General features: G+C 45.8%; 1 protein-coding gene across 1 annotated transcript in view; it reads right to left on the reverse strand.

Annotated features, from left to right (window-relative positions):
- LOC122544005 (zinc finger protein 721-like) overlaps positions 1 to 11,144 on the reverse strand; it is a 49,739-nt gene extending 38,595 nt beyond the window's left edge. Inside the window, exon 1 of the mRNA XM_043683018.1 lies at positions 9,253 to 11,144. Coding sequence (XP_043538953.1) covers positions 9,253 to 10,244 — 992 coding nt within the window. The 5' untranslated portion in view covers positions 10,245 to 11,144. The remainder of the gene's footprint in view (positions 1 to 9,252) is intronic.
- Between the last annotated feature and the right edge of the window lie 753 nt (positions 11,145 to 11,897).

The following is an 11,897-nucleotide window of genomic DNA, read 5'->3' on the forward strand; positions in this document are numbered from 1 at the left end:
CACCCCCCAACCCCACCCCTACCCACCCCCAACCCCACACTCTCTTCCATCCCCACCTACTGTCTGACCTACGTTGTGCCGCCATCCTCCCCCCCACCAACTCTCCGGGGCAGTCAGACTGTATACCAACATTAAGACTGCTGCTGCCTTTGTGGGGTAGGTCTCCAAGTTGCGCACACAGCCACACACACAACTTTTTACTGCAACCTTTAGACAGGTTCCATCTCTGCCCTGTACAGGACAATGTTGGAGAGATTATCTGGGGAAGGGGGGATTTTGGGTTCACCCTTGTGTAGGACTCCAGGGAAAGTGTAGGGGGCGGGAAGAGAGAGAGAGAGAGAGAGGGCGAGAGGTCAGTCATTTAGCGACGGTGCTTGGACTGTTCTCAACAGCATTTCAGTGAGCCGAGTTCGTTTTTAATCATTGTACCTGTAAACAAGAGACACAATCAAGGTTGAAACAGCTCTTTGATGCAATGATTCTATTGGGAACTCAAGCTCTCCTTCGGATAATCCGAAATACGGGGTAATTGATATTTGGATAATCGAGGTTCCTCTGTATACACCACAGCCGCCATCCTCCACTGTGGAGGACCCATCTACATAGATTTTGACTGTGGTTTCTATCTGTCTATTCTTTTGTCTCGTCCCTCATGCTGCTTTGGGATGAAAGGATCAGTGGGGTATGTTGCTGTTATTCATAGAATCCCCACAGTGTGTAAACAGGCCCTTTGGGGGGATTCAAGATGGCAGCAAACCAGTAGGTCTGCTTTGCTGAGCTCCGCACCAGAGCCCAAAGTGGGACACTCACCCTCTCTTCACTGTCCAATTTGTTGAAAGTAGCTATTTCCTCACCCTTGGAACTATTTAGCACCAGTTCTGAGCAGTTTGGTGCAGTTTAAAAGATGACTCAGGGGAAAGGAGCACGGGGCTCGCAGCAAGCAGAAACCCTCCCCCCCCCCGCAGCAATGGATGCACCCGTAGCCATGACTTAGGCCTCCGCGGCTGCCTCAGAGGATTCACCTGCAGAGCGGAGCCTGATCTCAGAGTTCGCAAAACTCCAAGAGAAGATTGACTCATCGATGGAAGAGACCCGGGCCAGGCTGGAATTGATCCCGATCATGCTACAGAGGCATGACCTGAAGATCCAGATTCTCAGGCAGCGTGTTAGAGGAGCGGAGCAAAGGGCCACAGCTTCCGAGACCATGGACGAATCCTTAGTGGGCCTGGTTCAGGCTCTGGAAAGTCAAGTGTGGGCCTTCGAGGTCGTCGGAAGAATATTCGGTTGCTGGGGCTTCCCGAACGGGAGGAAAAGGCCAGCTAGTCAGCTTTCTGGAGCAATGGCAGGTGAATCCTCTGGGGCGGTCGCAGAGGGCGATGCCATGGCTACGGATGCATCCATTCTTGGGGGGGAGGGGGGTTCTGCCTGATGCGAGCCCCGTACTCCTTTCCCCTGAGTCATCTTTTAAATCTTCTAAGGCTGGAGGCTAAGGTAGGCCGGGTGCAGGTCGAGCAGGCCCACTGGGTCGCAGTACGCAGGCCCGGATCAGACCAGCGCCCCCGCCTGGTCCTAGTGTGACTCCAGCATTATAGAGCTGAAAATGTGTTGCTGGAAAAGCGCAGCAGGTCAGGTAGCATCCAGGGAACAGGAGAATTGGCGTTTCGGGCATAAGCGATTCTCCTGTTCCCTGGATGCTGCCTGACCTGCTGCACTTTTCCAGCAACACATTTTCAGCTCTGATCTCCAGCATCTGCAGACCTCATTTTCTCCAGCATTATAGAGACAAACGAATGATGCTGGAAGCCTCTAGAGCACAGGGAAAGGATCCCCAGGCTATGGTACATAAAAGATCACAAATCATGCTTTTTCAGGACTTTTCCCCAGTTGTGATTTGCAAGAGGAAGGCCTTTGATGAGGTAAAAAGGCATCTGAGGGACCTGAATATCCAGTATTCCGTTAGATATCCGACAATATTGCGTTTCAGCCACAGAGGGTCCGTGTTTAACTTTGATTCACCGGAAAAGGCAAAGAATTTATTGGATGCTCTAAAATAGACTGATTTGGCCTGAATTATATGGACAATTATTCTATTCTGCCTTTTTTATTCTGTAATTTGCCTGGTTTACCTGGTTGTCGGGGAGTGATCTTGGTCTTCCTTTCAATATATGTCAGGGTCATAACTATCTCTTTTCCTTTTTTGGTGTTCCCTCTCCCCACTCTTCTCCTCCCCCTCATCCTTTGTTTGGATGGGGGGGAGGGGCGGTGAGGGGAAGTGGGGAGAGATTCTTTTTGTTGTTCTACCAGGACTGCCTAGGAATACAGTATTGGAGGGGATGGGTTGGGTGCCCACTTTTAACTTTGTTGTCATAAGATATTGGAATTTTTTTACCTTACTTTGTGGTGTCCGGGGTGGGGACATGGTTTCAGCAAAAGGAGTCATGGTAGGATTAATGGGTGGTATGAGCGCTCCCTGTGGACAAGGGGGAAAGTCTCCTTTCAGTTATGTTTTATGCTGTTATGTTGTAGACATAGTTGTTAGAAGTTTTGATTTAGTCCTTTTGGAAGTTGCACTTTTAAACTTATATGTACTGGTTATGGTTTTCACTTGGCGCAATGAGTAGGATTCTTCTTCCTCGGGGGGGGGGATCTTGGACTGTTTCAGATGATCATGGCTAGCCATTCGTTTAAATGGTGCACCTGGAATATTAAGGGGAGTCGCTCACCAATTAAGAGAAAAAAGATACTGTCAAGCCTTAGAAAAGAGAGGGTTGATGTAGCCTTGTTACAAGAAACACACTTAACTGATAAGGAACATTTGAAGTTGCAATAGAGAGGATTCGGCAAGCAGTTTTTCTCATCTTTTAACTCGAAAAACAGAGAAGTGGCTATTCTCATCCGGAAGAACCGCCCGTTTCAAATGCTCGGCCAAATAAAGGATGAGTCCGGGAGGTTCATAAAGCTTTAATACATGGAGAGAAGAATGGGATCCTGAATATACACTGTCCCCTGGCACATCCCTTTAAATTTGTAATGGATGCACTCTCTAGATTGATGGCCCTTGGGGTGCATCATACAATCACAGGGAGAGACTTTAACTGCATTATTGACCCTGAGGTGGACAGGATGCCTTGGGGTCTTGTGGATAAGTCTCCTCAACCCAGGCAGTTGGTGGACTTGAACAAGGAGTTGGGGTTGGTGGATGTATGGAGATGTCTTTACCCCGAAGGTAGGGATTTTCCCATTTTTTTCCAATCCACATTAGTGCTATACAAGAATTGACATGTCTTTTGTCCCATCGGCCTTTTTGAACTTGATACTGTCCTGCAGAATAGGGACTACAGGCGTTTCTGATCACGTGACAATGTTTATGGAGGTCAAGACCGGAGGTGGTGGGGCGGTTTCCCGGCACTGGTGCATGGTCCCTTTCCTCCTGAAAGATAGCAAGTTTATACAGTATTTTTTGCAGGAGTTTAACATTTTCTGGGATATCAATTTAGGCATGGCCAGCAACCCATCGGTGCTGTGGGAGACTGCCAACGCCTATGCATGGTGTTTAATTATTTCTTACAGTGTGACCTTGTGAGGGGAGAACAGCAATGTTAGACCGAGGCTCGCCTGAAGGTGGCTGAATGAGCATAATTTGATAGGCTGTCCATTACTAAATTACAGAGAATTACAGCCCTCAGGGCTACTTTGAATGCTGCAATTACCCAAACAGCAAAGAGGGAAATCTCTTTTGCAAAACAGAGCTTATTTGAGTATGTTGATAAACCAGGTAGTTACCTAGCATAGCTGAAAAATGCGTTGCTGGAAAAGCGCAAGTCAGGCAGCATCCAACGAGCAGGAGAATCTATGTTTCAGGCATAAGCCCTTCTTCAGGCTTATGCCCGAAACGTCGATTCTCCTGCTCCTTGGATGCTGCCTGACCTGCTGCGCTTTTCCAGCAACGCATTTTTCAGCTCTGATCTCCAGCATCTGCAGTCCTCACTTTCTCCTAGATATCTAGCATACTTGGCCAGAAAGAAGAATGCCCCCCTATCTATCACAGGGAGTGCTGGTACTCTGACTTGCAATGCCAAAAAGATTAATGCAGCATTTAGAAAGTTTTATTTTGAGCTGTATCAGTCAAAGGGCTGTGAAGATAGAATGACGAAGATGGAGTTGTTTTTTAAGACCTTGGACCTTTTGGGTGTAGCCTCCGAGCAGACATCCTTTTCGAGTGCTCTACTTGACAATTCAAGAAGTTCAGGAGGTGATGAGGCTGCTCCAGAGTGGTAAAGCGCCCGGACCAGATGGATTTCAAAGTGAGTTGTATAAAGAATTTACAGACAAGCTGACCGGGCCACTCTTGGATATGTACAATTACTCATTCAGTCAGGGCTGCCTCCCATCTTCTTTGAGAGAAGCAAATATTTCTCTTTTCCTTAAGAAAGGAAAAGCCCCAGATGATTGCACTTCATGCAGGCCCATATAATTATTGAACGTGGATTTTACAATCCTGTCAAAAATGCTAGCATTAAGGCTGGGGAGGGTATTGCTGTTTATTGTAAAGGAGGAGCAGACGGGTTTTATAAAGGGTCGTAGGTCTACCAATAATATTAGAAGAGTATTAAATATGGTCCAAATATGTCAGCAAAGAGCGATTCTGGGTTTGGTAGTCTCCCTGGCTGCAGAGAGAACATTTGATCCGCTGGAGTGGCCGTACCTCTTTTATGTCGCGGAACGGTTTGGTCTTGGAGAGGCTTTTGCCAAATGAGTGGCAGTGTTGTATAGTGATCTGAAAGCAGCGGTTATCACTAGTAGTATAAAGTCAGATAATTTTAGTGTCGTCAGGGGCTGCCATCAAGGGTGCCCTCTCTCGCCACTATTATTTACAATGGTGATCAAGCCGCTGGCAGAAGCCATTCGCACAGATCCCAATATAACGGTCTTGGAGGTAGGATTAGGCAGGCATAAAATTACCCTCTATGCGGATGACATCCTTCTCTTTTTAACTGATCTAATGACACCCGTGCCTCACTTAATACAAATGATTAATCTGTTTGGTTTGTTTTCAGGGTATAAAATTAATTCCATGAAATCAGAGGCCATGACTGTGGGGGATCTTACTAGTATATCCAACTTTGGGGATGGAACCCGTTTCCCCTTCCCGTGGTCTCAGGAAGGTTTTCTGTATTTAGGCATTTTTATTACCCCAGTTTTTGATCAATTATATAAAGCCAATTATGAACAGCTGCTGGAGAAAATTAGGCAGGATCTTCAGTGTTAGGAAGATCTTCCGATGTCCTGGTTGGGCAGGATAGCTCTGGTGAAGATGAACGTTCTTTCTCGTCTATTATATCCATGGGAATGCTCCCTTTGATGTTGCCAAGGCAAACACTGCACAGGCTTTGCAGCTGGCTCAGATCTTTTATTTGGCATCACAGGCAATCTCTTATTAAGCTGGATAAGTTGCAGCTTCCGCAAGTAAGGGTGGGTCTAGATTTTCCTGGATTTAGGAGGTAACAATTGAGTTCCTTGTTATCCTATGTTGCTGAATGGGCCGGTCACGATCCGTGATCAACCTAGCTAGACAGCGAGACCTCCCAGTCAAAATGCCCCCTCATGAATTTGTTGTTCGTGGACAAAATGAGAACTGTTATGGATCACTGTAAAAACCCGATTGTCCTAAACACAGTTAAAGCATGGAGAATGATGCGGCAGGGCGAGGGCAATTTACTAAAAACTTCCCCTTTCACTCCCATTATGGGAATGTTGGGATTCCAGCCCGGTCAATGGACTCTGGCTTTAAGCTCTGGGAGTCCAGAGGAATCTCCTATTTGGGAGAGCTATTTGACGGGGAGGTCACGATGTCCTTTGAACAGCTGAGTCAGAAGTTTGAGCTACCTAGGAAGGATCTTTTTCGTTACTTCCAGGTTAGAGACTTCGTACAAAAAAAAAAGACTACATTGATGGTTAATCCCTACAAATCGGACATGGAAAGAAGAGTACTCCGGTCTACGGGCGCCCTCTCAGTTAGCACTCTCTATCACTTGTTAGGTAGTAATGTTTCGAAGGACATTGAACGGCTATGTAAAACCTGGACTCAAGAATCAGGGGTGGAAATCTCCTCAGAGATGTGGGAGGATATCTGGGAAAATGTTAGGAAGTTGTCGATTTGTAATATGACCCAGCTATTCAACTGAAGATACTCCATAGGACCTCACCTGGCACCAGAACGGCTTGCAAAATTCAAGACAGTAGTGTCCCAAATGTAAAATGGAGGTTGGTACTCTTACTCATTGCTTGTGGTCATGCCACAAAATCCGCAGGTATTGGGATGACACAGTGAGTGCTTTGATAAAGGTTTTGGGAACTGAGGTCAGCTTGGATCCAGTATCCCTCCTTTTGGGATTCCCAAATCTTCCCTTCCGGGATGCGCATGGGAAGAAATTGTTTAATATTCTTTTTTTCTGCGCGAGGATGAATATTCTAATGAGCTGAGTGTCGGAGAGTCCCCCAGGACTCTTGAATTGGCATAGGATAGTTATGGAACACATCCCCCTGGACCTCCTTATGGATATAGTGCAGCAGAAAATTGAATTGTTTTACAGAACATGGTGGCTCTTTTTGAATAATATTGATATAAATATATCGGCTATATTATCCAGGGCCTTTGTTTAGCCGTGGGGTCTATGTCTGTCAGTTTGGGGGCCCCTGGGAGGAAGAATCCCGAACAAATACGGGTCTATTCACTATTGCTCCCAGTGGTGGGGAGCTGTGATGACATTGCACTGAGTGTAGTAATTTAATTGAATATCATTTAATTGCCTTGTTATAATTTGGTTCAATTTTATTTCATCTGTTTATTTATTTGTTCTTCTTTCTCCTTGGTTATTTATTGAACTGTAGTTTTTATAGGGTTATTTTGTTTTTTTTGTGTTTCTGTAGTCTGACCATAAGACCATAAGACATAGGAGTGGAAGTAAGGCCATTCGGCCCATCGAGTCCACTCCGCCATTCAATCATGGCTGATGCGCATTTCAGCTCCACTTACCAGCGTTCTCCCCGTAGCCCTTAATTCCTCTAGACAACAAGAATCTATCAATCTCGGCCTTGTGGAGTAGAGTAGTAGTTTATTTTCTATTATTGCTATTATATTATAAAGTTGTCATACTATTTTGTATTGGTTTTGTAAAAACCCTAAAATATTTTTTTCAATAAAAATATTTATTAAAAAAACAGGCCCTTCAGCCCAACAAATCCACACTGACCTTCTGGAGAGTAACCCAGCCAGACCCCTTCCCTATATTTACCCCTGACTAATGCACCTAACTCACACATCCCTGAGCACTATGGGACAATTTAGCATGGCCAATTCACCCGAACCTGCACATCTTTGGATTGTGGGAGTACCCAGAGGAAATCCACACAGACACAGTCCTCCGATTCTTAAAACAACAAACCCAAACAAGTAGACACAACACACACCCAGGAACTCTAGCCATGCTACCATACATCAAAGACATCTCAGCGATAACTGTCAGACTGCTCTGACCCTTTGGCATCATGGTAGCCCACAAACTTCCCAACACACAAACAGAGACTGATGAACCTAATCAGCCAAATTAATGTCATTTACAAAATACCCTGCAAGGACTGTAACAAATACTACATTGGACAGACAGTCAGAAAACTAGCCACCAGGATGCACAAACACCAGCTAGCCACAAAAAGACATGACCCGCTATCACTAGTATCCTTACACACAGATGAAGGAGGACATCACTTTGACCGGGACAACAAATGCATCCGAGGACAGGCTAAACAGACACGCACAGGAACTCCTTAGAGGCCTGGCATTCAAACTGGAACTCCATCAATAAACACATCAATTCGGACCCCATTTACCAACCTCTGAGACAAAGAACCGGAAATGATATCACCCACCACAACAGACCAAGACACACAAATAGAAAGCGGGACAGACACCAGCGCTTCACTGGAGGCTCACTGATGATGTCAGTGTCAAAGGTTGTGGTGCTGGAAAAGCACAGCCAGTCAGGCAGCATCCGAGGAGCAGGAGAACTGACAAAGAGCTTATGCTCGAATCGTCGAGTCTCCTGCTCCTCAGATGCTGCCTGACTGGTTGTGCTTTTCCATCTCCACACTCTTCGACTCTGATCTCCACCATCTGCAGTGCTCACTTTCTCCCAGCTCACTGATGATGTTACCTAGCATGGTGACGAAACGTCTGAAAACAAACCTGCCAGCTCAATGAGCAAACTTACAGTCTGAACCTCAACCTGAGCTACAGATCTTCTCAAAAATCATATGTTTTCTTCTTCTGGAGGCTTCTTCTGGAGTACTGTGTGCAGTTCTGGTCACCCTGCTACAGGAAGCATATTATTAAACTGGAGAGGGTTCAGGATGTTGTCAGGAATGGAGGATTTGAGGTATAAAAATAGACTGGAAAGACTGGGAGTTTTTTTCACTGGAGTGTGAAAAGTTGAGGGATGACATTAATGAGGTTTATAAAATCAAAGGATATGGATAAGGTGAATGACAAGGGTCTCTTCTTTAGAGGGAGAGTTCAAAATGGGGGGGTATTTTTAAGGTGAAGGGAGAAATATTTAAAAGGGACGTGAGGGGTAACTGTTTTAGACAGGGAGTGGTTTGTGTTTGGAGTGAACTGCCAGAGGAAGTGGTGGATGCAGGTCCAGTTACAATGTTTAAAGGACATTTGGATAAGATTTTTAAATTAGATTCCCTACAGTATGGAAACAGGCCCTTCGGCCCAACAAGTCCACACTAACCTTCTGAAGAGTAACCCACCCTAGACCCATTCCTCACATTTACCCCTAACTAATGCACCTAACATTATGGGCAACTTTAGCATGGTCAATTCACCTAGCCTGCACATCTTTAGATTGAAAGAGGAAACCGGAGCACCCGGACATGCGGAATTTTGCATGCCCTGTGGAATGAATGTTACCTGCCAAAAGAAAAGGAGGTCAAGAGGATGTGACCATAGCTGGGGCTTTCTCAGCTGGAATTCCCATCTTCCTGCTTTGTTAATCAATGGGATTTTTATGCTGAAGTGAGGAGGTTTCCTTGTCCAAGTTAACGGAGAGGAAACTGCAGGAGAAATCCATACAGACACTGGGAGATGTATTTAAAACTTTAATCCCAAAATTAAAAGTTATATTTGAACACATGAACTTTGAACTCAATACTCACACAGAGTTTATCATGAACAGAATGATTTCTACTCAATCCTGAACATGTTCAACAGAAGCAGTAACTGCACCATCCAAAGGCGGCAGACACTTATGAACTTTCTGATGTGTCTGCAGGTTGGACTGCTGAGTGAATCCCTTCCCACACCCAGTGCAGGTGAATGGCCTTTCTCCAGTGTGAGTGCGTTGGTGTATTAGTAGAGTGAAAGATTTTGTGAACCTCTTCCCACACACTGAGCAGCTGAATGGTCTGTCACCTGTGTGAACTCGTTGGTGCGCACTGAGGTCAGAAGACTGCCTAAACCTCTTGCCACAGGAGGTGCAGCTGAACGGCCTCTCCTCAGTGTGAATTCGCTGGTGTCTCTGGAAACTGGATGACCCAGTGAATCCCTTCCCACACACAGAGCATGTAAATGGTCTCTCCCCAGTGTGAATTCGCTGGTGTTCAGTGAGACTGGAGGAACGTGTGAATGTCTTTCGACAGTAAGTGCAGCTGAAAGGCTTCTTCTCAGTGTGTGCTTGCTGGTGTGATCTAAGACTGGATGACCAAGTGAATCTCTTCCCGCACACTGAGCAGGTGAACGGCCTCTCCCCAGTGTGGATTCGCTGGTGTTCAGTCAGGCCAGATGGCAGTCTGAACTTTTTCCCACAATAGGTGCAGCTGAATGGCCTCTCTTCAGAGTGAACTTGCTGGTGTGCAGTGAGGTGGGATGACTGCCTGAATCCCTTTCCACAGCAAGTGCAGATGAATGGCCTCTCCTCAGTGTGAGTTCGCTGGTGTGACAGGAGACATGCTGACTTTGTAAATCCTTTACCACACACAGAACAAGTGAAGGGTCTCTCCCCAGTGTGACTTCGTCGATGAATTTCTAGTAGAGATGGATAATAGAATCCTTTACCACAGTCTTCACATTTCCATGGTCTTTCCATTGACCCAGGCCCAGCATGACTACGTCGGTGGATTTCTAGCAGGGAAGGGTAATTGAATCCTTTACCACAGTCCTCACATTTCCATGGTTTCTCCATGGTGCTAATATCCTTGTGTTTCTCCAGGTTGAATGATTAGTGCAGGCCTCTCCCACATACAGAATGTGTGTGAGGTTTCTCCCAGCTTGAATAGTGCAATATTTTTTCAAACTGCTTAACTGGTTAAAGTTCTTTCCTTAGTTAATTCACTGGGGTACTCCCACTTAGGCATGTCAGTACTTTTCCAATCACACTGATGTTTAAAATCTCTTTGAGGAGACAGATCAGATGAACATCTCTTCTTCCAAGTTTAAAAGCCAGTAGTATTCAGATCCTTGTGGATCAAAGGACTCTGTCAGATCTTGATGTAAAGTTTGTTTTGAGGTTTTTGAGCAAATCTCCCCTTTATTATCCTGTAAAAGGAGTTTGCAAAAGTAATTCACTGTCAGTATAGGATGGAAATTCAGAATAGATTATTCCAGTTCCTGTGATTCCATTTTTCCTTTCTTGTTTCCCCAAAAGTCCCACACACTGTCTCTCATTCCTAGGTTGAAATCCAAACCCATCACCCTCACCATTTTTTCTCTCCATGGTAATCCAGGATGGAGGACAGGAAAAAATTGTGGCTGTAAGAGCTGCTCCTTTTTTGAGGCATTTTGAGGTGTTGGAGGTGATTTCCTCAAATTCCAGGAGCAGCAATTACAATTTTATGTGGTGTTGTATTCTTTGGATGTTTGGGGGGAGAAAAGGTCAAAACAACGGCACTTTAAAAAGGTGGAAGAATAACAAAGGCAGCGACCACACGATCAGAGAAAGAAACCTGTATTGCTGTCTGACACAGCAGCGAATCTGCACAGTTACTGCCTTCGCTGTTTGTGTTCAAACATCTTTGGACATCAGAGTGTGTCTAGGCTGCCAGAGGAAGTAGTGGATCCTGGTACAATTACAACATTTAAAAGGCATCTGGATTGTAAGAATTGTAAGACTTTGGAGGGATATGGGCCAAGTGCTGGCAAATGGGACTAGATTAGATTAGAATGTCTGGTCGGCATGGATGAGTTGGAGCAAAGTATCTGTTTTTTCTCCTCTGTCTAACCTCAGCTTCTCAGCTCCTTTCGCCAGACAGTCTCAGACCAAGAGTCAATCATCTAGTCACGTGTCCCTATTAAACCCCGCCCATTCGGCCATGTTGCTCGAACGCTGCGCACGCACTCACAACCCCATGAAAACAAAATGTCTGCTTCTCCGAAGCACCGAAAAAGCCTCCGAGCTGCAATAACAGGACCTACAGGTATTTATTTGGTGCCATCCCCAATAATAAACGTTCACGAACGTTCCCCGCACGCTAACTGGTTCCACTCCGTTCCTTTGTTGCCGTCGCCTCTTACCGGTGCCGAGCGCCAAACGAGAATCTCCTCTGCGCCGTCACTCGGAAGACGGTGGCTCTGCGCTTGCGCACACGGTCCTGCTGACTCGATGAGGGACATTCTCTGCCGCGGGAGTTGCTGGGTAAAAGGCCCACCATTCCTGAAGAAGGGCTTATGCCCGAAACGTCGATTCTCCTGTTCCCTGGATGCTGCCTGACCTGCTGCGCTTTTCCAGCAACACATTTCCAGCACCATTCACAATGGCAGGGCCAAAGATCTGCAGATGCTGAAGACCTAATTGCTGGGATACTCAGTCAATCCTGGCAGCATCTTTGAAGAGCAAACA

Source organism: Chiloscyllium plagiosum, chromosome 45 (genome assembly GCF_004010195.1).
Source record: "Chiloscyllium plagiosum isolate BGI_BamShark_2017 chromosome 45, ASM401019v2, whole genome shotgun sequence".
NCBI lineage: Eukaryota > Metazoa > Chordata > Chondrichthyes > Orectolobiformes > Hemiscylliidae > Chiloscyllium > Chiloscyllium plagiosum.